Raw genomic sequence first — 26589 nt, 5'->3', positions numbered from 1 at the left:
TTGTGAGTTTGGAAGGTGTTGTCTGCGGATCTCTAGTGAATTTCTGCCATGCATCTTGTAGATAGTACACACTGCTGCTACTGAGTGACAGTGGTGGAGGGAGTGAATGTTTGTGGATGTGGTGCCAATCCAGCAGGTTACTTTGTCCTGGATGGTGTCAAGCTTCCTGAGTGTTGCTGAAGCTGCACCATCCAGGCCAGTAGGGAGCATTCCATCACAATCCTGACTTATGCCTTGTGAACAGGCATTGGGGAGTCAGAAGGTGAACTACTCACCACAGTATTCCTAGTATCTGATCTGCTCTTACCACCACTGTGTTTATGTGGTGAGTCCAGTTGAGTTTCTGGTCAATGGTAGCCCCAAGGATATTGATGGTGGGGGATTCAGTGATGGTAACACTATTGAATGTCAACAGCCAGTGATTAGATTGTCTCTCACTGAAGAGGGTCATTGCCTGGCATTTGTGTGGCATGTATGTTTCTTGCCACTTGTCAGCCCAAGTCTGTAGGTTGTCCAGATCTTGTTGCATTTGAACATGGATCACATCAGTATCTGTGGAATAATGAATGATGCTGAATATTGTGCAATCACTAGTGAACATGCTCACTTCTGACCTTATGAAGGATGGAAGGTCATTGATGAAGCAGCTGAAGACGATGGGCCTAGGACACTATTCTGAGGAATTCCCGCAGATCTAGCCTGGAGCTGAGATGATTCCTCCAATAAACCACAACCATTTTATGTGTCAGATGTGACTCCAATCAGTAGAGAATTAGCCACTGATTTCCATTGATTCCAGTGTTGCTAGGGTTCCTTAATGCCATACTCAGTTGAATGCAGCCTTGATGTCAAAGGCTGTCACTCTCACCTTACCTCTGGAATTCAGTTCTTTTGTCCATGTTTGAATCAAGTCTGTAACAAGGTCAAGAGTTGTGTGAAACTGGCAGAACCCAACTGCTCGTCACTGACCAGGTGCTATTTGATAGCACTATAGACGACACCTCCCAACATCTTACTGATGATCGAGCATAGACTGATGGGGGTGGTAATTAACTGCATTGGAAATGTCCTACTTTTTGTGTACAGACCCACGTTATTGGGTAAATGCCAGTGTTGAAACAGCACTGGAAGAGCTTGGCTAGGGAGTGACACATTTTGGAGCACAAGTCTTCAGTACTATTGCTGGAATGTTGACAGGTCCCATAGCCTTTGCTGTATCCAGTGGCTCCAACTGTTTTGTGATTTCATGTAAGGTTTGATGGGCAAATCAGGGCAGGACTTATACACTTTATGGTGAGGCCCTGGGGCGTATTGCCTAACAAAGAGACCTTGGAGTACAGGTTCATAGTTGCTTGAAAGTGGAGTCGCAGGTAGATAGGATAGTGAAGACGTGTTTGGTATGCTTGCCTTTATTGGTCAATGCATTGAGTATAGGAGTTGGGAGGTCATGTTGTCACTGTACAGGACATTGGTGAGGCCACTTTTGGAATATTGCATTCAATTCTAGTCTCCCTGCTGTAGGAAATATGTTGTTAAACTTGAAAGAGTTCAGAAAATATCTAAAAGGATGTTGCCAAGGTTGGAGGGTCTGTGCTATAGGGAGAGGCTGATTAGGCTGGGGCTATTTTCACTGGAGCATCAGAGACGGAGGGGTGACCTTACAGAAGTTTATAAAATCGGGAGGGGTATAGATGGGGTGAATAACCAAGGTCTTTCCCAAAGTACGGGAATCCAGAACTAGAGGGCATAGTTTTAAGATGAGAGTGGGAATATTTAAAAGGGACCTAAGGGGCAACCTTTTCACGCAGAGGGTGGTGCATGTATGGAATGAACTGCCAGAGGAAGTGGTGGAGGTTGGTACAAATACAGCATTTAAAAGGTATCTGGATGTGTATGTGAACAGGCAAGTTTTAGAGGGATATGAGTAAAGTGGGACGAGATTAATTTAGGGTATGTGGTTAGCAAGGACAAGTTGGACCAAAGGGTCTGTTTCTATGCTGGGGTGAATCAAATTGGCTGAAGATTAGTATCTATGATGCTGGGGATCATTGGATGAGGCTGAGATAGATCATCCACTTGGCACTTTTGACTGAAGATTGCTGCAAATACTTCAGCTTTATCTTTTGCACCAATATGTTGAGCTCTTCCATCATTGAATATGGGGATACTTGCAGAGCTGGTTGCTCAAATGGATTGTTTAATTATCCACCACCATTCATGACTGGATGTGGCAGGACTGCAGAACTTAGGTCTGATCTTTTAATTATGAGATTGCTTAGTTCTGACTATCACTTGCAACTTCTGCTGTTTTGCATGCAAGTAGTCCTGTTTAGTAGCTTCACCAGGTTGACACCTCATTTGTGGGTATTTCTGGTGCTGCTCCTGGCATACCCTCCTGTAATCTCTGTTGAGCCAGGGTTGATCACCTGACTTAATAGTAATGGTTGAGTAGGGTATATGCTACATGAGATTCCAGATTGTGCTAGAGTATAATTTCATTGCTGTTGATGGTTCATAATGCCTCATGGATGCTTAGTATTGAATTTCTAGATCAGTTCAAAGTCTATCCCACTTAGCACAGTGACAGTGCCACACAACATAATGGAAAGTATTCAAAATGTGAAGTGGGAGTTGGTCTTCACAAGAACTGTGTAGTGATCACTCTTTGACATGCTGTCGGGGACTGATACATCTGCAGCCAACAGATTCATAAATATGAGGTTAAGTACATTTTCTTGCCTTGTTGGTTCCCTCCCCACCTGCGGCAGACCCAGTCTAGTAGCTATGTTCTTCAGGACCTGACCAGCTTGATCAGTATTGCTGCTGCCGAGCTCCTTGTGGTGATGAACATTGAAATCACTCACCCCCAGTACAGTTTACGGACTTGCCACTCTCATTGCTACCTCCTAGTATTGTTCAACATCAAGGCATTCTGATTCATCAGCCAAAGGAAGGCAGTATGTGGTGACCAGCAGGAGGTGTCCTTGACCCTTTTTAATCTGAAGCCACGAGATTTCACAGGGTCCAGAATCAATGTTGAGGACTCCAAAGGCAAATCCCTCCCAACTGTAAATCACTGTGCCACCACCCGTGCTGGTCTGTCCTACCAGAGGGACAGGACATATCCAGGGATGGCAATGGTGGTATCTGGAACATTGTCTGTCAGATACGATTCCGTGAGTACTATTATGTTAGACTGTTGCTTGACTAGGCTGTGAGACAGCTCTCTCAATTTTGGCACTAGCCCACAGATGTTAGTGAGGAGGACTTTGCAGGTCTGACAGGACTATATTTGCCATTGTCTTTTATGATACCTTTGTCAATGTCAGGTGCTGCATTACTTTGTTGAGATGTCATAGCAACTAATACAACTGAGTGGAGCTTGTTAGGTCTTTTCAGAAGGCAGTTGCCACTCAATCACATTGCTGTGGTTGTGAAGTCACATGTAGGTCACACAAGGTGAGGGTAGCAGATTTCCTACACTAAAGGACATCATTGAGCCGGAGTGGGGGTGGGGTGGTGCAGTGGGATTTAAGGGATCAGTAGTTTTTAATTCCAGATCTTTTTATTGACCTAAATGCCATCTGCCATGATGGTATTCAAACCCAAATGTTAGCTAAGTTTCTGGATTAATGGTCTAGTGATACTATCACTGGGCCATTGCCTCCTCTAGTCTTCAAGTAAAAATAATTGCTTTCTCCGAATGTCAGTGCCAAGATCAATAACTCACCCAAGTAAATTATGGATGTTCATCCTATCATTGTGCGGGGCATTATCATGGAACTCTGCAATTTTGCTTCATTGTGCTAAGTTGTTCCTCTAAATTGTGAATGAACCCATTAGCACAAATACTGTGTCCATTTACATTATTTATTTATACAGTGTTAGTGATCCTCTGATAAAGCCAGATATAAATAGACTTAGGATAAGTTAGCTTAAACAAGACTTCATTAATGCAAGAATAAAATTTGATTCAATTTGTGCAAAATGATTTTTTTCTTAATGGTTCATTTTATTACATGTCTTTTGGTAGTTCAAGCAGAGAGGTGCTGCTGCAGTGTTAATGTCAAAATGGACTCATAATCCAGATGTGCACAAATCCCACTATGATAGCTGGTGGTATTTAAATTAAACAAATAAATCTGGAATGTACTAGTCTTGACTTTTCTCATCTTGATTGTTACAAAAACCCAACTGGTTCATTGATAAACTTTAGGAAAAGAACTCAGCTGACCTTGCCCGGTGGGGCCCAATATAACTCCACATCTGCAGCAAGAGCATTTAGGTAACAAATGTGGCCTGGCCAGTGATGTTCAAATCCTATGAAAGAAGCAAAAAAAAAGTCATCTGCATGTTCTGCTCACCACAAGTAATCATTAGACAATTCTGTAATGTTGCTTTCATTTTCAACATATAGGATTGGGTTTTAAAAAAATCATCCAAATATTAAATTACATGAACAACATAGTTCACAATATTAGCTTTATTTAGCGGTGCTAAAACTATGTACTCCTACTTTTCCTTTGATTAGTAATAGTATTTGCGTCATCCTAGTGGAGGGAAAATAATCATTGACTTGAAAACTGCACCATTCACAAAATTACTCTGCAGCCGGGTACTACTAGTGGCTTATCATTATTTATTTTTATTCAAAAAAGTTGAATTCAAAGTTTACTTCACAAACATTGGCCCTTACAACATAACAAAAAAATGAGGCATGATATTCATCAAATCTCAAATGGTCCAGCTTAAAATGAATTTCCACAACGCCAGGGCATTCAACTCAGTTTAGTACACTTCCTACCATAAGACAAACAGTGAACTAACATTCAATTGAATATCATACAATTCTACTACATTTGTAATCTGTATGCTGAGTTTCTAATTGATTTATTTGCAATTATTTCATGCTTAAAACCAATCTCTGCGGAGGAATTAAAAAATATGCAGAGCTAGCTAATTTAAGATAATTCCATTTAAGCATAACTATGTTGCCAAATTCCATGATATATGCATGCAGAGAGATCTCCTGTGCTCTCATACCTTTGTAAGATTGGTTTGGATCTTAGCACAAAAGATAGGCAATCATTTTTCACTACATCTGTTTCTTTTCCCCCAGAAGTCTAAATCTTGCTGCATCCAGATTAAGAGTCTCTTTGCGCCTGAACTCTAATTTAAGAATCCTGCTGACAATCAACTGGACACTTTCCAGGTTGTTGCTAGCTTAATTTAAATTTAACCTAGTTAAAAAGGATCTTAAGTCTGGAAAATGTACTGGCTATAACTATATATCAACTGAAGTATTGCCTAGCTGTTGGATAAAAGTATTTCATAACCACTTGTGAAATTTTCAATGAGTGAAATATGGAGACTAAGGTTAAACACTTAGATGTGCATAGCTTCAAAAACCATCACACTTCCCAAATGTTTGAAGGAGTTATTCATAAATAACTTTCTAATGTTAGCCATTCTTCAGAGGAGGGGTTACATTCAGAAACTTGATCACTGCGTTACTTTTTCTTAGGTTCTAGGACTTTGGAAACTGCTGTCATGGTTGAATAGGGGGCAGGTGTCTAGATGATTAGTTTCTCTGACTTGGTCAATTAGTATCCAGAGGTGGGCTGACCACCCGACCAAGGATGGTTGGTGAGCTGTCAAAGCGAGGAGATCAATAGGAATCCCTCGAGTATTTAAAAGTCAATACTTGCCTTTCCAGGTAAGCGAGAGAGAACGTACTCCAAGATAGTGATGAGCTCTCTTCAATATTTTAGATTTTTAAAAAGTGGTCTCAGGAGTGAGGTCACCATTGTTTGGGAAAGGGCATGCATGAATGTCCTGCAAAGGGTGGTCAATGGCTGCTGCTGAGGCCTGGCAGTGTCTGTAAACTGCCTGGATGGCTGATACCCACTTTAGCACAAGGACATCACCTCTTCCTGGAATCTGCACCCTTCCCCACACACCTCCAGGGACCTGGAGGCCAATTGGAACATTTGAGTCTCCAATATTAGGCCTTTAATGAGACCAATGAGCTGCCCACCAGCTGTTTGTGGGAGGGTAGCCCTCCACCACCCTCACTCCCACCTACAATACTAGGGTGGAATCAGAAAACAAGTGGCACCCACATACTCACTGCCGACTCATCCATGAGTTTTCCCAGTGGGACTCAAAAACTCAGCAGGATCAGTAGATGTTGGAAATATCTCCCGAGACTGTGCAAACTATCAGCACCTTCCCCACGTTCAAAGCCGGCTAGGATTCACAAGTTGCACCAAAAAAAAATTTGGTATTTATGCAGTTGTGTTATTATCTAGGAGATTAGGTTTACATGGTTCCTTAAAACAGTTTAAAAGAGTAAAACATGGCAGGAGTGCAACGGACTGGAAACGGGGGTTTTAAAGTTTGTGTGACAGGAATGAGCTTTTTTTTAATGATTAGATTCCCTACAGTATGGAAACAGGCCCTTCGGCCCAACAAGTCCACACCAACCCTCTGAAGAGTGACCCAGCCAGATCCATTTCCCTACCCTATATTTACCCCAACCAATGCACCTAACACTATGGCCAATTCACCTGACCTGCACATCTTTGGATTTGAGTAGAACAATTTAAGAATTGGAACTTCAAGGCAGGTGTCAACATTTGGAAAATGAAATGTATTACAATTGACGGAGTTATTTGAAGTGTTTAATCTACAGAGCACCATTGACAGGGTTTCTTAAAAAAAAACCGTGACTTTTCTCTCTGTTACACAGAGGAGTCGATATACTGTTACACGCCCAACAATTTCACCCGTGACCAGGCGTTATACGCCAGAGGATATTGCTGGACCGAGCTGAGAGATGCTGTGCCGGGTGTGGAGCCGAGTCAGCGGCCGTCCCTCTTTGAGCACAAGTTCCTCCCTTACGCGTTGCTCGCCTTCGCTGGCATCATGTACATCCCGGCCCTGGGCTGGGAGTTCCTGGCGTCCACCAGACTGACCTCGGAGCTCAACTTTCTGCTTCAGGAAATAGACAACTGCTACCACCGTGCGGCGGAGGGCAGGGCTCCCAAAATCGAGAAGCAGATCCAGTCGAAAGGGGCAGGCATCACGGAGAAGGAGAAAAGGGAGATCATTGAGAATGCGGAGAAGGAGAAGAGCCCGGAGCAGAACCTCTTCGAGAAGTACCTGGAGCGGCGAGGCCAGAGTAACTTCCTGGCCAGGCTGTACCTGTCGCGGCAGCTGTCCGTGGTCTTCCTCAGTATCATCCCAATCAGTTACCTGTGCACATACTATGCCAACCAGAAACAGAACGAGTTCACTTGCCCTCTGGGGGAGCCCCCTGACCTGTCCAGCAGTGAGACCCTCCAGGTGCATGTCAACTGTAAGCTGCCCTCGGTGCAGATGCAGCGCATCATCGCCATCGTGGACATCGTGCTGCTGTGCTTCATCAACCTGATCATCCTCATCAACCTCATCCACCTCTTCATCGTCAGGAAGTCCAACTTCATCTTCGACAAGCTGCACAAGGTCGGCATCAAGACCAGGAAGCAGTGGCAGAAGTCGCAGTTCTGCGACATCAACATCCTTGCCCTGTTCTGCAACGAGAACCGCGACCACATCAAGTCGCTGAACCGCCTGGACTTCATCACCAACGAGAGCGACCTGATGTACGACAATGTGGTGCGCCAACTGCTGGCCGCCTTGGCTCAGTCTAACCACGATGTCACTCCCACCATGCGCGATGCAGGAATCCAAACCATTGACCCCAGTGTGGACCCCGCTGACATCGACAGCAACGAGCAACTCGTCATAAAGAGACCCCGGAAGAAAATGAAGTGGATCCCCACCACCAATCCACTGCACCAGCCTTTCAGAGAGCCCTCCACCGCCTTCAAGTTGGAAAACAACAAGGGGGAGAAACCCAAGCCTGCAAGGCGAAAGACAGCGACAGACGGCCTCGCGGCTCCTCTCCTAGACTCGACTTCAAAATATTTTCAAGATTCATCTTCCAGTAAAAGTGAAGGGAACACAAATGTTAACAGTGAGAAAAAACACAGTCGGCACTTGTCTTTGGATGTTCATCCATGCATTGTGACCACCAAAAAGCCCAGGCCGGATCAGGGAAGTTGCACTTCTAAGACTCAGGATGGAAACTTCTTGCATTCAGAGGAGAACATGTTGGCACATGTACCATCTCCCATCAAAGGTGAAGTGTGAGTTTACTGAATATTAATTAATCAAATTATCTTAAAAGAATAGACAAGTGGAGATAATGTTTTTGTTACTTATTTTAAATGCAGTTGTAGTTTCTGCAAACTGATATTATGTATATTTGCAGTATAGTATTTTCTACCCCATAATTCACTGGATAAGTTCCAGATCTGTTTTGAATAATGTTTTAATTAAAAGGTTTCTAATCAGAGAGCAAGCCACAAAATGTACTCTGAAGAAAGTTGTGACAAAAGATATTTTTGGTGGCCGAATTTGAAGGGAATAATGAGGCATCAAACTGACCCACTTGGATGAACAATAACTACATTAGCAGAGACAGAGATAAAAAAAAAGACATAGATTCCAAACTTACAACAATAGATTTTTCCATTCGTTATTGAAATAATGAAACTATTGGAAAAAATATTTTTCTTGTTACCCATTCAACCCAATAGCATTCGACAGTTAAGGAATAGTTCTGAGTTGATGTTTAAGAAATATAAAACTGTTGGTCGTACAGAATTGAATTTTACCAAAAAGAGAAACTCACTATCAAAGCTTTGTGTCTTGCATAATCATAATTAATTTAACTCTGTCTGTCAGGCTCACAGTTTCGCTCACTTGTGCTGGTTGAAGCTTTACATATTCCTATGCAGGCCCATGTGTTCTGCAAACAGAAACATCATGTCCAGTCTTTGTACCTTTTTCTATTCAGCAAAAGTTTTGGGGACAACTGTTCCCTCATGCATTCCCCATGTCTATTCCTCAACGAATTTGGGCCGATTAGCCTTTCTTGAATTTAAACAAAAGCTTGGGAGATAATTGTTCCTGATGCATTCTCCTTGTCAGCACTTTGACCAACCAGACTCCATTTTCCAATGAATCAGTATTCTTTTGTGCTTGTAGTGCAGTTTCCTCTTCCCCTTAAAAATTTGATATTCTTACATTTGCCCTGGTGAGTTCAAGACACTAAACTTCAGCAAGCAGTATGTCTCTTTTTCACAAACCTCAAACATAAATTTCAATGTATGTGCAATATAGGGGAAGTTGCAACATTACAAAATCTGATTTTGGTAAATTTTAATTGTTTGCCATCAAACAGAAAAACCTGTACGCTCCATTTGCAGAAATGTGTATTTTCTCATAAAGATGTCATTTTATGAGACAGTTTTTCATATTAAAATTGCTTCTTTTTGTTTTGATCAAGTGTCAATACTCTGAGCACTATTTCATAACCTGTCTCATCTGTAAGTTTTCTTTTCTCTATTAAGTGTTTTGTTTCCCATCATTTTCCACATTCTATTTGAATTATGTTCTGCTTACATTAATTGCTGACTACATTATGCACTTTATGCATCTCTTAGCACTTACATTTTTGTTACAATTACATTCCAGCCAAAAATCAATACCCAACCAGATTTTATCAAGATAAGAGGCCACAGTGCAGGTCTTCACCCATTCCATTACTCATATTTTAAAACAAAATATCTGAGACAGCAAACACACAGAAGAATCAGCGATGTACCTAGAAACTTGACTTCAAACCCCTTTTACCCTTTCTACATGAAAGACAACACATCCTTTAAGCCAACTTCAGATTTTTGCTAGATTACAAAGTCTTCACCTAATTAACTGGAGCTGGTCCCTCAGGGATCAGAAAACAGAAATTGAGATCGCTCCTTTGTCCTGAATCCACCATTAGGAAAAAAACACTTTCTTTTTACAATTTCCACAGAGGCATTTCTTTAATTTGGCTGGAGACTGGTTTCTTTGTCAATTAAAGGTTAGATTGGGGAACCAATAAAAATATCCAAACCTCACACACACCTCCACATACATAGATAGTTCCTAGAATTGCATTAGGAAGCCATTCAGTCAGCCAGAATTTCAAACCCCATCCATACCTATTCCTAACCTCGGAGGGGCTTAAGAACTCTGCCATTCTCATTAGAAACACTGCAAGCAAAAGTGCCTGCAAGAATATCACCTTGTAATGAAAAACGTTAGAGTTCTCAGGAACCACAATGTGACCTTGGCCCCAGTCCCTGCACCAAAGACAAGGCTTGTCTGTCCATAAAATAGTGCATTCCTGAGCATGGTAAGCACTCCTTCGCCAGACACAATGTGCTTCTCTATTCAACAGCAAAAGCCTCATTCTTCTCTCTTTTGTTATTTTCATTACTTCAGTGGTCCCAGCTTGCTTCCCTTCAATACTCCTTGTTCCTTCTCTGTTACTTTAACACTTTGGACTCTTTCAGCCACCTGAAATGCACCCTTTCAATTTATAGACTGTTTAAAGTGAAAGTAAAACTGCTACAGAGAAATGAATAGGAGAAAGAGATTAAACTGGAATTAATGAAAGTGGAAGAGAAAGGAAAAATGAATATAAGGTGAAGGAGTGGGGTGAAGGCAAGAAATGTGAAGGAGAAATGAGAGAAGGAGAACAAGATAATCATAGGATAGATTTTTAATTTTGAATCAAGTTCCCAGCCTTAGAGTAATTTCTTGACCCCACTGCTTTTGAATATTATGAGAAGCATGTTTTGATTTTTGAATGTAAGACCTGTTAAGGTTGGTGGTGATAAATAATGGTCAACTATCATGGATATAGATATGTTCTCCTAAAAATCACAATGCGTCTTTTCCTTCAAAAGTGTCAGCACTGTAGAATGCTGCGCAATTAATGCTGTTCCCTGGAGTATGATCACAAAGTTTTTTTTTAGATAAAACTAGTTATGAAGTGCCTTATGATATTTTAACTTCTGTGTTAATTTAATGTCAACGTCCCAATCTACATTTTGTATCTGCAAAATGATAACAATGTGAGTTATAATCTATTCTATGGTTTGATACCCATATGAATTCTTCAATCTGATGGGCTGCTCATCCGACTTGGTGGCTGTAATTTTCCTGGAGGCCACAGCTTATTTGTAGGCAGAGTTTGAAAGCCGTGTCAGTAGAGGGAAAATTGCTGTTCTGAAGTCCATTAAATCCTTCAAGTTTGGCTCTCAACACTGTTAACCATAAAATCCAGGTGATGTAAGAGGAAGTATATGTTATTTCCCTTTAATTTGAATTAAGGGTCAGATTGGCATTTGCAATATTAACAGTATGAATTTACAGTTTTTACTTATTTAACTGCAGATTGTAATAGTTTAAAACAATATTAATGTTGAAGTTTTATGCTTGCATTTCATGACTATCTGAATTCTAACAAGTTATTTCTCATAGATAGTAATCTGTCTGAAGGAGGTGCTACAAGCAATATTAAATATTCATCAGAGAGCTGCCTAACTCTTCCCATCAGTAAAGCTTATGCTACCAACTATACAAACAACTTGCCAACTGTAGCAGTTCCATCCAATCTAGAAAAGGATGTCTGTGACACAAAGTCCCAGTTCAACCGCAACCCTACTCACCCCTTAATCAACATCCAGAACATCCCAGCACTTTATGAAGATCGCGAGGATGAAGCATTTCCCTCCAGCTTTCTAAATGCAAGAGTCACATCTTCTGCAGATGCAGCAGATTTACCTACGCATTCACCAGAGAAGATATTACTCGCTACGTTTGAAGACCCTATAGTAATGGTTAGCACGATAGAATATTAGCAGATTAGATATGCAATAGAATTAGTTCTATCATATGGCTGATATTGCATCATTGGAAGATGACATTGGCACAAGTACTAACCTCTCCATCTGTTCAGTAACTAACACATAAAGCAAATAATGTTCTGAATGTGTCCCCATGAGTTTCCCTCGATGCAAAATAGCCAATGGGCGTGTTTCCCAAACAGAAAAATTGTTTTTAAATCAAAAACTCTCATGACTCAACACATTTTATGGTGCTTAGCTTTACTAATTGTAGCTTAGGTTTAAACATCTATTCTAAAACTGCCAGCAGTGCAATGCAACAAAGAATTGATGGAATAACCAACTGGAGTTTACAGTCAGACAGTTCAAGGACTATAATTAGCAAGTCTTGCTGTCAGAAAGCAAAAGCATACAAGTGCTATTGAATAGATGCTGACACAGAGAATAGAAAGAAGCACTCTTCACTGGTTCTTTGTTCGAGATGATACCAATAAAGAACCAATAAATGTTTACACAGTTTATTTTTACACATCTTTTATTCACTACATTAGCAGGAAAGCTACTTCATAGCACAAAAATGCAATAAACAGTAACAAGAATCACAAAACTCCAAAGCAGCTGTAACCTGTTCACTTTTTACTTCAACTTTTACAGATTTTTATGCTTTGGGTTTTATTTCCTGAAAATGTTACTTTAAGTAGAAGATCAATAATAGATTTCTGTATTCCATTTCTTATGAAACATAAATACACCGATTGTATAAGTAAAGGGTAGCAATAATTTTTATCAATATATATTTGTTGTAAATATTACAGTTCTAATTATTACCATTACTATAACCTATGTGGTCATTGCCTCCACCTGGTGTTTCAAATCCTTCTGACAAAGTTGTGAAAATGCATGACTATGAAACATAAGCTAAGAAATTGTTATTGTGCCAGGAATCAGTGTGAGTGGGCAGTCCACCATAATAGATGCTTGGAGATGGTTTAAAACTCAAGGCTCATTGGAAATTGAGCTGTATGTCTATTCTGCATAATAACAGCCAGAAGCCAATCATCTCAATGTGGAGCCTTCCCCGTTCCTCCTGATGCCATACTCCAGTAAGTAGAGAAATGAAAGCTTCACTGTTCTTAGGTGGCCCCAACAGTCATCTTAAGTACCCTCAATTAGATCAACATAGTGCCAAAAATATTGCACAGAACAGACATGGCACAGATGACACCTAATCGTTACAGAATATGACATGGCGTCGCTGATTGGTTATTAAACAAGGCTAATGTCTGTTTTAGGGAGTGACTGTTTGACTTTGCTATCTCCAGATTATCCAACATGTCCTGCTTCAGTAGGTATCTTAAAACAATTGCATTTGCAAGGGAAATGGTTTTGAGAAAGTCATTAGATTGAAAACTGTCAAGGCACTAGATGCTGTTGGACTTCATTCTTAAAATAAGTAGCTGCTATGGCAGCAGATGCACTGATTTAATTTTTTAAAATTCCCTAGATGCAGGAAAGGTTCATGTTGAAAAATGGGAAATATAACTCATACCATCAAGAAAGAGGTGGAAACAGAAAGCAGAAAACTCCAGACCAGACCAGCATAGTAACTGTCATAACAAAATTACAAGAATTTTGATTAATCATGATGGAGTGGGACACTTAGAAAATCTCAATTCAATTCGGCAGATTCAGCATGGTTTTGTGAAAGGGTAATCATGCTTGACCAACTCCCTGTAGTCTGGTAAGGAAGTAACAAAGTGGATAAAAGGGAATCTATAGATGTGATGTACTCAGATTTCCAGAATGCAGTTGAAAAATTGCCACATCAAAGATTACTCATGGTGTGGGGTAACATAATACAAAGAATAACAAATTAGTTAGCTAACAACAAACAGTGAGTAGACGGGTGGTCCTTTCTAGGTCTGTAGAATGTGATGAAGGGAACTCCCCACGAAGGGGATTGCTGCTGAAGCATCAAGTATTTACAATTTATATTAATTAATTGGATAAAGGAACCAAATGTATGATTGCTAACTTTGCTGATGATACAGAGTTGGAAGCAAATTCAGTTGTAATGAGGACAAATATAGCCTTTAAAGGGTTATATATAGATTACGTTGGGGTACAAATTTGCTGTTTGTGTACAATGTAAGAAAATTTAAACTTGTCCGCTTTGGTAGGAAGGTAGAAAAGCAGCATATTACATAAATGAAGGGATATTGTGGAACTGGGTGGTACATAGGGATCTGGGTATGCTAGTGTATGAATCATCAAATGGAGGGCAAGTTAGGAACAGCACCAGGCATACCTCACAAAAATTGGTGTAACTCGAACAGAGGATTACCTGCATAGCAAGCAGTGTGAACAGAATGCAATAGGCATAGTTTGCAATAAGTGATTCCACAACCAATGGATCAGATCTAAACTTGACAATCCATACACATTCAGTTGCGATCAGTGGAAGAGACTTCACAAATATCCCCATTTTCAGTGCTGCAGCACATCAGTACAAAAGGCAAGGCTGAAGAATTTGCAAGCAACTTTAGCCAATGGATTGAAGTACCTATTCATGTTAGCATCACAGGAGGTGCTAAGTATCAGGGATGCCTGCCTTCAACCAATTTGCTTCACTCCACATGATATCAAGAACCAGCTGAAGGCAATGGATATTGCAATATTCTGGCAGGAGTAATGAATGCTTGTGCTCCAAACTAGCCTTGCCCCCTAGGCAAACTGGTCCAGTGCAGTTACAAAATTGGCATCTATCCGGCAATGGGGAAATCTTTACAAGTATGTCCTGTACACAATAACTAAATACAATCTGGCCAATTACCAGTCTAACTTAATCATCAGTGGAGTGATTGAAAGTCATGTCAACAAGGCTATCAAGCTGCATATACTTCACAATAACTTTCTCTGTGAGCCCAGTTTGGGTTGCTTGCTCGAAGCCCACTCAACTCCTGGCCTCATGATAGCCTTGATTCAAACATGGACAAAATATCTGAACTCAAGAAAGGAAGTGAGGGTGATGCACTTGACATTAAGATTGTGATTGAGTGCAGTGTCAAGGATATCAGGCAAAAATATGAGTCAATTAGAATCAGGAAAAACATTCTGCTGGTTGGAGTCATACCTAGCACAAAGGACAATGGTTTTGGTCATTGGGTGTATATCATCTCAGCTCCAGGACATCTCTACAGGGATTCCTCAGCGTAATGCCCTAGCCCAGCCATCTTTAGCTGTTTCATCAATGACCTTCTCACCATCATAAGGTCAGATGTGGGGATGTTTGCTAATGATTACACAGTGTTCAGCACCATTCGCGCCTCCTCAGGTACTGGAGTGATCTGTATCTATAAGCAGCAAGACCTAGGTAATATTCAGACTTGTGCTGAATAGTGGCAAATAACATTTGCATCACACAAGAGCCATGTAGTGACTAATTTAACAAAAAAGATACAACCATTGCCTTTGACATCCATTAGCATTTCATCAGTGAATCTCCTACCACATCAATTCTTTGGAGTTACCACTGACCTGAAACTGAATTTTACTAAATGGATAAATACTGTTTCTACATGAGCAGGTCAGAGTTTGGGAATTTTGCAGGGACTATCTCACTTCTTGTCTCTCCAAAGACTGCCCATCATTTACAAACTGCACTGCAACAACTCATCAAAGTTCCTCAGATAGCACCTTTTAAGCCCATGACTCTACCACTTAAAAGGACAAGGTCAGCTGATGAATGAGGAAACAATCATTTTCTTGTTCCCCTCCAAGCCACATTATCCTAACTTGGAAATGCATCACTGTTCCTTTGCTGTTGCAAGGTCAAATTCCTGGAACATTCCACACAACAGCAGTGTGGGTGTACTTACACCATGTGGACTACAGCAGTTCAGGAAGGCAGATCACCACCATACTCATAAGGGCAGTTAGTGATGGTTAATAAATGTTGGTCTAACCAGCAATGTCCGCACACTGGCAATGAATTTTTAAAAGATGTTTGATTGCAGATATAGCAAGTGACTTGTAAGGCAATTGGAAAGTTGTTGCTTATTTCATGGGAATGAAATATGATAGGATGTTTTACTACAGTTGTACAGGTCATTGAAGACACCACATCTGTAGTACCGTGTACAGTTGTGATCTCCCTATTTAAGAAAGAATATAAATGCATTAGAAGCAGTTAAAACATGTTCACTCACTGATACCTAAGATATGAGATGTAATTTATCTCATGAGAAAGGATTAGATAGTCTGGGCCTCTATCAGTTGGGTAATAGAAGACTAAGCAATGATTTTATTGAAAAATTTAAGATCTTGAGATGAAAGGATTTCTCCATGTGGGAGAGCCTAAACATTGTGGGGGCTTGGTTTATCAATATTGGCTTTTCTATTTAAGATGGAGATGAGGAGAAATCTTTTCTCTCCAAGTGACTATCTTAGGAACTCTCTTCCCCTGTGAATTGAATTTTTTTTAGGAAGACGTCACTGGATCCCTTACTAGCAAGGAAGTCAAAGGGTATCGGGGTAGTGATTGATTTGAAACTCAGGCCAAAATCAGCCAGCCATGATCTTATTGAATGGTGGCGTAGACCCAAAGGACTGAACAGCCTACACTTGCTCCTTGCATGTTTGTGGCATTGGATCAGCAATAAAGCAGGAAATCTAGTTTATTTTTCCCATTCCATAACTCAGGGACATAGGATCTAATAACAGTGCCAGCATACTGGGTAGCATGGTGGCTCAGTGCTTAGCATTGTCTCTTTACACTGCCGGAGACCTGGGTTTGATTCTACCCTTGGGTGACTGTCTATGTGGAGTTTACACGTTCACCCTGTGTCTGCATGGGTTTTCTCTGGCTGCTTCAGTTTCCTCCCACTGTCCAAAGATCAGCAGGTCAGTGCTAAATTGCTCATAGTGTCCAGGGATGATTTGGTTAGATGGTTTAGCCATGGGAACTGCAGGCTTGCAGGAATGGGGTTGGTCTGGGTGGAATGCTCTTTGAGGGGTCAGTTTGGACTCGTTGGGTCAAATGGCCTGCTTCCAGACTGCAGGGATTCTATACTGTGTGAGTAACTGAACATCATCCAGAAATGTCACTGATGCATTCATAATAGACAGGCAGGAAGCTGGAAGAACACAGCTAACAAAACAGCATCAGGAAGTGGAGAAATTGACATTTCAGGTGTCACCCGAAACATCGACTTCTCCACCTCCTGATGCTGCCTGGCTTGCTGTGTTCTTCCAGCTTTCTACCTGTCTATTTTGGATTCCAGCATCTGCGGTTCATGTTTGTATCTAACCGATGCATTCATGGCTCTGTACCAAATCACAAGTACATTTGTCCAGACAAAAGACTGGGTAATGAATGTTTTACTTTGCTGTGCTCATAATGATCAGTGAGCCTGTACTGCCATAAGACCATACGAAATAGGAGCAGGAGAAGGAGGCTGTTCAGTCCCTGAAGACAGCTCTGCTAGTCAATAGAATCTGACATTCCACATGTCCTTCAATTCCCTATAACCCTGGATTCCCTTACTGGTCAAGAATCTATCACAGCCTTAAATATACACAGAGACTCTACCCCTACTGCTGTCCATCGCAAGGAGTTTCAAAGACTCACAACTCTCTGAGAGAAGAAATTCTTCCTCAGTTCAGACTCAAATTGGCACCCCTTCGTTATGGAATGGGAAGAATAAACTTGGTTTTCCTGGCTCATTGCTGATCCAGTATTACAAACATATGACCATGAGTCAGCCATCCAATTCGATCACTTCTGTCTAATTTTTCCCTGAATTTTCCTGCATTACTCCTTAGCCTGACTCTTGCTCGTCAGAGATCTATTAACCTCTTCCTCTGTAGAATGTTATTAAAATCTTTTCTCTAATGCTAACAAAAAGAATGTAATATCCAACCAATAAGGAAGATGGCTCTCCAGAGTATCATTTCAAGTAAAAAATTAGCATGGGAGGAGGAGAGTGAGGGAGTAATTCAAACCTGTTCAACTAGGCTGAAAATGATCAATTTTGTGTGCCTAATGACTTCAAGATATTGAAATATATGACAGCAGAATGACTCTGGTGATATCCTGCTGAATAGTTTAAACCAGAATTGAACCTCTTGAATGTGCTGTTGATAGACCTCAGGCCTTGTGATAGATCCTACATTGAAATTGGACAAAGCCTAAGCTCAGTACTCGCACAGTATAAACACGAACCTTTCAATCTGATAGGAGCTCCTTATAGAGATCACTGTTAGCTACCATAAGCAAGGTAAGTAAATCTACGTTTCAGTTGCGTTCTTAGAAATATGGCATTCTCTGTTTCTTTACTGCCCAAACTTCCTCCCACTCTCAGGACTTTCAGGTCAGAGAGTCAGAGAGTTATGCAGCACAGAAACAGGCCCTTCAGTCCTACTTATCCATGCCGACCAGATATCCTAAACTGATCTACTCCCATTTGCCAGCATTTGGCCTATATCCTTCTAAACCTTTCCTATTCAACCAGATGCTTTCTAAATGTTGTATTTGTACCAGCCTCCACTACTTCCTCTGGTATTCATCCATACATACACCACTTTCTGCATGAAAATGTTGCCTCTCTTGTCCTTTCTAACTCTTTCCCATTTCACCTTAAACCTATGCCCTCTAGTTTTGGACTCCCTAACCCTAGGAAATATATCTTGACAATTCACCATATCCATACCCCTCATGATTTTGTAAATCAAGCATTTTGGTAAGGCAAATCAGGACAGGACATGATGAATCCTGATGAAGAGTTTTTGCCTGAAATGTCGATTTTCCTGCTCCTCAGATGCTGCCTGACCCTACTGTGCTTTTCCAGCATTACTTTAATCTCCAACATCTGCAGTACCCACTTTCACCTAGTAAATGGTAGAGCCCTGGCCCCTCAGTCTCTGACACTCCAGGGAAAAAATCTATTCCTATAGCTCAAATGTTCAAATTCCTGGCAACATCCTTGTAAATCTTTTCTGAACCCTGTCAAGTTTAACAACGTCTTTCGCATAGCGTGGAAACCAGAATTGTATGCAATGTTCTAAAAGTAGCCTAACCAATATCCTGTATGACTGGAATATGACATCCCAACTCTTTAACTTAATGCACTGACCAATGAAGACAAGCATGCCAAGTTTTTTTTCACCACCCTGTCTGTCGCATTCCTAACTACCTTCCCCCAGCCCCACTCCCTTCCAATATATCTCTCAGACCCCTTGGGCACCCCATCATTCCTGATGAAGAGCTTATACTCGAATGGTTAATTTTCCTGCTCCTTGGATGTAGCCTGACCGGCTGTGCTTTTCCAGCTCCACACTCTTCGACTTCTTCACCACCCTGTGTACCTGCAACTCCACTTCTAAGGAATTGTGCATTTGAACCCCTCGGTCTCTTTGTTTGCAATACTTCCCAGGGCCCTACCATTAACTATATGAGTCCTGTCCTGATTTGCCTTATCAAGATGCAACACCTCACATTTATCTAGACTAAATTCCTCGGCCACTGGCCCATTTGATCAAGGTCCTATTGTACTCAAATAATCTTCTTCACTACCCACTGCGCCACCAGTTTTGGTGTCATCTGCAAACTTAGTAACCATACTCCTATATTCATGTCCAAATCAGTTGTAGAATTAATGAAAAGCTTTCCAGATTGATGCTGATATTTGAACCAGGTAAGCTCGCTGTACACCCAGCTCAAGGATTTTATGAACCCTGAGGATCGATTTTGAGAGATTGCCTTAATCTGTTTGGGTGCATGTTCCAGTTGCACTACCCACTGCCCTCCAATCAATCTCTTCCGCAATGTATTAATAAGATACATTTGTAAATGCATACGATTAAACGTGTTTTCATTTTTTGATTAATGAAAAGCTAAATAACCTTTAATTCATGAGCACCATGATAAGTTTTCTTTGCATGATTCAATTCACTATTGAACCTTTTAGGCACATTATGATTCAATCAGTGTTGATTCCTTCATGTATCAAGAAATGAAATTTGCCAATCATTCTTTATTCTGGTTCCAGTGAAAGGTAAATATCAATCCAAAACATTGGTAGGCATCTTCCCAGCCCCTGACTGATGTCAGTCATTGTGAGAAAGTTGCGAAAAATCATGTGAGATAGCAAGGAAGAAGCTTTTCAATGTTAAAAGTCCCATTTTCCAAACAACTGTTGAATGACAAGACAAGATTCTCACTAGAGATCAGGGAGAAACCTATTTGCATCCTTAGTGTGCATTAACATCTCATTGTAATTAATCTCTCCTCATTAATAAGCAGTTTCCCATTTCAGATCTATCAGACAGAAACGGTGGCTCAGTGGTTAGCAGTGCTGCCTCACAGTGCCAGGGACCCAGGTTCAATTCCAGCCTCAAGTGACTGTCTGTATGACGTTTGCACGTTCTCACCATGTCTGCGTGGGTTTCCTCTGGGTGCTCCAGTTTTCTCCCACAATCCAAAGATGTGCAGGTTAGGTGAATTGGCCATGCTGAATTGCCCGTAGTGATCAGGGATGTGTAGGTTAGGTGCATTAATCAAGGGTAAATGTAGAGTAATAGGGTAGGGGAATGGATATGGGTGGGTTACTCTTCGAAAGGTCAGTGTGGAGGTGTTGGGCCAAAGGGCCTGTTTCCACATCTTAGAGATTCTATATAATTCCCAACATGAAAGGCCAAGTGATAACTTGGCAACACCGGCTCATTGTTTCTTCTACAGACCTCTGTCTTGGATATCAATCATGACCGTCCCAAGATACACTCCATGGACAGTGACAACATGCACCTTGCACCCACAAATCTTGGCATATGATATGTGCCAATCTCACTGCATCATCATGGCACATATCTAATCCACTCATGGTTAGGTCCTGCACATTGGAATGTATTTGTATCTGTATTGCAATACTGCTGCAAGGATACTTTGTGCACAATAAAAAGGCACACATCTCATGGATTGGGTCAGGCTGCATCTCAGGAATCCTCACTTATTCATTCACTTTGCTCCTATGTTGATGCTCACAACATTCCTATCTTAACTTGCCTTTTGGCACTTTACCCCCTCAGCTGCAGCTTACGGGCTCACAGTCTTGCTCTGTTGCTCAGCACAGCCACAGTTCAAGCAATTTGGTTCAAGCTGTCATTAGTCATTGATTGGCATTATGCTGTATGGCACCTTGCCATGTCAATATCATAATGACAGTATGCACCAGCAGTCTGCACAGCTAGCATACTGCATATAATTCTACCAAATGTCCATGTCCTCAGTCAGGATGGAGAGGGAGAAGGTTGGGGCTGCAGTCAAATAGGAACTCCAATTAGCAATTCTCAGTAAACTAAGTCAAAGACATCAAGCGATTACTATCCAGAGGCTTGGGAAGGTGGTCAGTCATTTACTTGGGACAGTCACTCTCAGGGAGTCCATTTCAGTATAGAGCGGACAAGGATGGAAAAGTGGGGACATTTGACATATAATGAAGAAAGTAGTGCATGGGAGAAGAATGGATAGTGTCGGGTAGGAGTTTTATCAGTGGTCACCACCATTGTGGCCCTGACGGGGCTTCTGTGGAGCGTGATTTTTGGCAGGATCAAACTGAAGAGATGGGCTCTGGGATAAGGACGACAGTTGCAAATGCAATTGCTGGTTATGGGTGGGAATATGTTGGGGTCAGTACTGATGAGCTGTCCAGGAATGAGAGGGTCGTGGAAGCATGGTAGGGGTTTGCTGATTACCAGGCTTAGCCAACATCTCACAGTGCCAATCTTGACCTGCATTGCTTTCCATATTCTCTCCATTCCTAAATGCAACCTTCAAATGTAAGATGGCTGCAACCATACCCGGAGTAGCCAGAGTCAGTGTTTTTTTTCTGTCCCAATACATTAGCTCCATTTCTGAGCAATTGGATGCCACCGTAGAGAGCCCATTATATCCTAGTAGTGGTAAGGGACTTCTGCACACAGTGAGTGGAAGAATCCGAGAAGCAGAGCAACATAATGGCATGGTGCATGGTTAATGAGGTGAATCTGGGACAAAAGCCTAAGAAACTTTACTAGGCATCTCAAAGACTGATAGTTAGCCAATTTCAGGTAAGATTCAACCCATTACCTCATTTCTCTCTACAGATATCACCTGACCGATTGTGAATGGCCAGCACATTTTTGGTTTGATTTCAGATTTTCAGTAACTCCAGTATTTTACTTTGCCAAAAATTTTCACTTGATATCAAGGATTTTTTTTTGAAATGCATACACTATGTACACAACAAAATATCTATTGGTGCATTTGTGAGAGAAGGTCTGGAATTTCCTTCTTTGGTGTAATCCAAAGACCACAAAATATGCTCAATATAGCCCTTACTTTTCCAATGTTAAGTTATATCCAAGTATCTTCCCAAACATAATAGAATAGACCTGCAGTTAAAATAGGGAGACATAGGCTTAAATAAACATAAATGATCAGCACCCAAGAAAATGCCAAACTCAAAAGAATGTGTCATCATTGAGCTTTAAAATGTAAGTTCAATTGTTGTTCACGAAGAGCAGGCAGAGCAAGTTAAGCAGAGCAAGTTAAGATGAGCAGGCAGAGCAATTATTGTTCATGAAGAGCAGGCAGAGCAATTTAAGAACCTGCAATAAAGGGAAGCTTTTCAACTTATAATGTTGAAACAAATATGGCATTGAAATGCATTCATTGAAACAGAACAGGGCTCAGTGCAGGTCTGTCTTTTAAAGCACTCAAAAAATCTTCAACTTCAAAACAGATATTAGATTACTTACAGTGTGGAAACAGGCCCCTCCACCCAACAAGTCCACACCGACCCTCCGAAGAGCAACCCACAAATACCCATTCCCCTACACCTAACACTACGGTCTATTTAGCATGGTCAATTCACCTAACCCACACATCTTTGGACTGGGGAAGGATATCAGAGCAAACCCATGCAGACACAGGGAGAATGTACAAACTCCACAGAGGCTGTTGCCCAAGGTGGGAATTGAACCTAGCTCCCTGGTGCTGTAAAGCAGTAGTGCTAACCACTGTGCCAACGTGCCTTCAAAATATGATTATTTTGTTTCCTATTCCACCTGAAAACCTGGTTGCAATGCTGTGAGTTCCTCCTGAACAAGTGCAATCAGATGATGGTCACATTGACGACTTGAGGGAAATGCCAGTTTTATGGCTGAGATTTGGATTGACAGAGGAGTGGAAGGATGGACGTAAAAATATTGACATTTGTGTGTGCCCTAGTTACCTGAGTAATTTCTTACATCCAAAATTCCCAGACCTTTTAAGACACCTAATTGATTTGCACACAGTTTATAGGAATATTTATAAAATATGTATGTGTAAACTGACTAATGTTCACTTAAAAGCAATTTATGATATCGGAGTAAATTATAATAAATAATTTATCATTAGTATTAGAATTAAAGTATTAAACCTGTCTGCTCGTTTTGACAAGGTGTCAATTTAATAGACAGAAGGAAACTAATTGAGTGTTGATGTAAAGACTTGTTGCACATCTCAATTCCTACGGAGACTGATTTGATAAATGGAGTAAATCATTTTTCAATTGACTCTTAAGCTGGCTGTAGATTTTCTTTCATAGACTACATAGATTTCTTCCATAAATTTTATTCAGGTAGCATTCAAATGGTAAAGAGTGGGCAGCATCTTGAAAAAGAATCCAAAGTATGTTTGCTAGTTATGATACAAATATAACAGATTTTTTTATTATCCAGTAATATTTTCAAGGTATTTAAATCATACTTGACAGCACAGGAAATAAAACTATTTTGCTGCAGCCGCTCATGTATATACTTTACACGAGTATAAAGTTGGAGCCACAATTTCTTCAAACTGTATCCTTTTCATTCATTAGTTACATATTATTCCCAAGTGCATTTCTATTCCTTAGCACTGTCCATTGACTCCTTGTCTTTTATAAATCTCTTTACAACATCTCTTGAGCGAATCACGGGAAAGAATTCATAATAAAATGGAAGTCATGAAAGAGATTTGTGGCTGATAAACATTTGGTCACCAAAGGAGACAATGTTTTTAAAACGTCTTCTAAATTACAGGAGCATATTAACTCCCAGTAACAGAAGATAGCAACTGATTATCTTTTGCTAGCATAGCAATGACTGAGCAAAGTTAATGCAGAATTGAGACAATAGTATGGAAAGAAAACAAAATTAGGACAATACTTTCCACTTATATTCAGTTCGCTAATAAATATCAATGCCTCAGTTGTAACAGAAATAGCAGTCACAATATTTTTTCCAAATAAAATTTAGTTAAAGGTCCATTACAATTCTACACTTCGCATTTTTATGAAATGGGCCACAGAAAACAATGTTGCAATGTTGCATTTGATCATCTCAAGTAAAAGCATTGTATGTTTGGCTTACTCGTATACTGCTGTGAAGTCAATTAAACTTCTGTAGTACTGAAAAAATTGATGTAAAACACTCTAAACTAAAGTTTAAGGCCAGGGACATCCTCAGCAAGTTTAAAGAAAGTCTGTTCCAAAAAGGTCAACAATGAATAACGTGACTATAAGATTCAATTAATTAATTGTAAATCATCAAAAGAAAAATACAGGCACAGCTACAGTAATTAAAATGATAACTAAGCTGCTGACCAAACTTTTAAAAACACTGAACATAAATCCAAAACCCCCATTTTAGATGGCACTTGAGAACATAGAAAAGATGAAGCTTAAAGAAATCCTTCTATATTCAAGATAAATAATGAATTAAACAAAGTTGTAAACTAGAAGCAAACAATATTCAACAAATTTAACAATGCATACAACATGGAAATTCTTTGAGAAATGTGACACTGCAACTTACTAAAAAGATAAATCATAAACTATACAATGAACATTTACTAACAAAACAAGACTTTTGCAACAGAGATACCAATTGACATCAAGTTTTATCCTGAAATGTGAAACAAACCACTCAAACAAATTAGAACTAGTACATTAAACAAATAAATGGACTGAGCTTTTCATTATAAAAGTGTACCATTATTAATGAGATTATTATCACTAACTGCTGCAATAGGCCTGATTTAAGTTCTGTAAGTGAATGTGGTTTTGAGTGAGTTAAACTCACTTCTGTCACAATCTCAGACGTGTAATTAAATAACAGATTTCCTCCCAAAATTGCCACACTAATGTACCAATGAGTTAAACCCTGAGCAACCTTGTTTCAACTTTATTGAAGTTAATCTGAACATGACAGATGCAGAATACATATAGGAATTTGGGCCTAATTTGATAGTAATAAAAATTGTCCAGAAGACTACAGAAGTGGCCTTACCAACCTATTCCTATTTATTTTTGTAAATCACAAGAATTAGGTCCCCATTATAATGTGTTTAATGAAGTGAAAGTTGCTGTCTTACCTTTATAGAGATTTTGGTCTGCATCCTGTGACAATGGTTCTAGAGATACTTCCAGTACTGCTTGTTATTTGTCTATCCAGTTAAGTTCATCAACAGATAATGAAATGGTAACCATTATTCAACAAACAATAATTTTTCAGTTTTTCGCAGTTGGTATTTTATGAAAGAAAATAATAATGACAGAAAGTTGCATATAGGTATGTGCTTAATGGTCACCATTGTAAGCTATTCAATGATTGTGCACTTAAAATTGCACTGATATGAAAATATAATCTGTTGCATTAACAATCTGTACTTTGTATTAAATTAGGAACCATTATTAATTCTCAATGTTTATTATTAGCTAAATCTAATTACAAAAATAATAATGTTCCTTTACATACATAGACTGTAATTTATTGCCATTTGGATTGGTAAATGTGTCGTATTTTATTCTCGGGCCCTTTGAATGTCAATACTGAAACTGTAATATCTGTGTGTCAGATTATGTTATTTTGCAACAATGATAGGCTCTGGCTTTTGCTGAAGGAAACTATATGTAGAGTAGTTCAGGTTTATCAATGCAACAGAGTTAATTCAGGTCATTCTCAACACATGCTTGAGAGTAACCATTTAAAGAAAATATATATGGTTTTCTTTGTTTTTAATTTCCAGTGAACATGATTAGAAATGTTATACAACTTGAATTAAAAAATGAGGTCTGCAGATGCTGGAGATCACAGCTGCAAATGTGTTGCTGGTCAAAGCACAGCAGGTTAGGCAGCATCTCAGGAATAGAGAATTCGACGTTTCGAGCATAAGCCTGATGAAGGGCTTATGCTCGAAACGTCGAATTCTCTATTCCTGAGATGCTGCCTAACCTGCTGTGCTTTGACCAGCAACACATTTGCAGCTACAACTTGAATTAACCAATCAGTAAATAATTTGTATATGTAGATAACAGTTTAGTTATCAACGCAATTATAACTTCAGTCATGTTAATTAGTATTTACAAATTGCTGATCAGGAGTATCAAATGAAGATCACATAAATTTGCTTTGCATCTATATTTTGTCACAAGCCCAGATTAAAATTCTAGAATAGGTGATTTCTGATGAATCTTATCACATTCCAAAACAAAAATCTCAGCATCAGTACTTTCTTTGACCCTAAACCTTGTTTGCTGCAGTGAAATTACTCTGGTGTTGCCAGGAAATGTGTTAATTGAAATCTCCTCTTCCCTACAATGTAACTATATCAATTTAAAATTCTTTGATACTTGATTTCCCAAATAAACGGTGGCCCAAGTTGCAATTGTTTAACCAATGAGATGAAATTTCTTTTTCAGCTTTTCTCATCTTTAAAGTACATCATTAGTGAGAAAAGCAA

At 40.0% G+C, this 26589-nt stretch overlaps 1 protein-coding gene across 1 annotated transcript in view; it reads left to right on the top strand.

Annotated features, from left to right (window-relative positions):
- Positions 1-11801, top strand: part of panx2 (pannexin 2) — a 45786-nt gene extending 33985 nt beyond the window's left edge. Inside the window, exons 2-3 of the mRNA XM_060843171.1 lie at positions 6752-8185; positions 11422-11801. Coding sequence (XP_060699154.1) covers positions 6752-8185; positions 11422-11801 — 1814 coding nt within the window. The remainder of the gene's footprint in view (positions 1-6751; positions 8186-11421) is intronic.
- Positions 11802-26589: the final 14788 nt, after the last annotated feature.

Source organism: Hemiscyllium ocellatum, chromosome 23 (genome assembly GCF_020745735.1).
Source record: "Hemiscyllium ocellatum isolate sHemOce1 chromosome 23, sHemOce1.pat.X.cur, whole genome shotgun sequence".
Taxonomy (NCBI): Eukaryota; Metazoa; Chordata; class Chondrichthyes; order Orectolobiformes; family Hemiscylliidae; genus Hemiscyllium; species Hemiscyllium ocellatum.
Note: the sequence above shows the minus strand (reverse complement) of the source record. Positions and strands in the feature narration are given on the sequence as shown.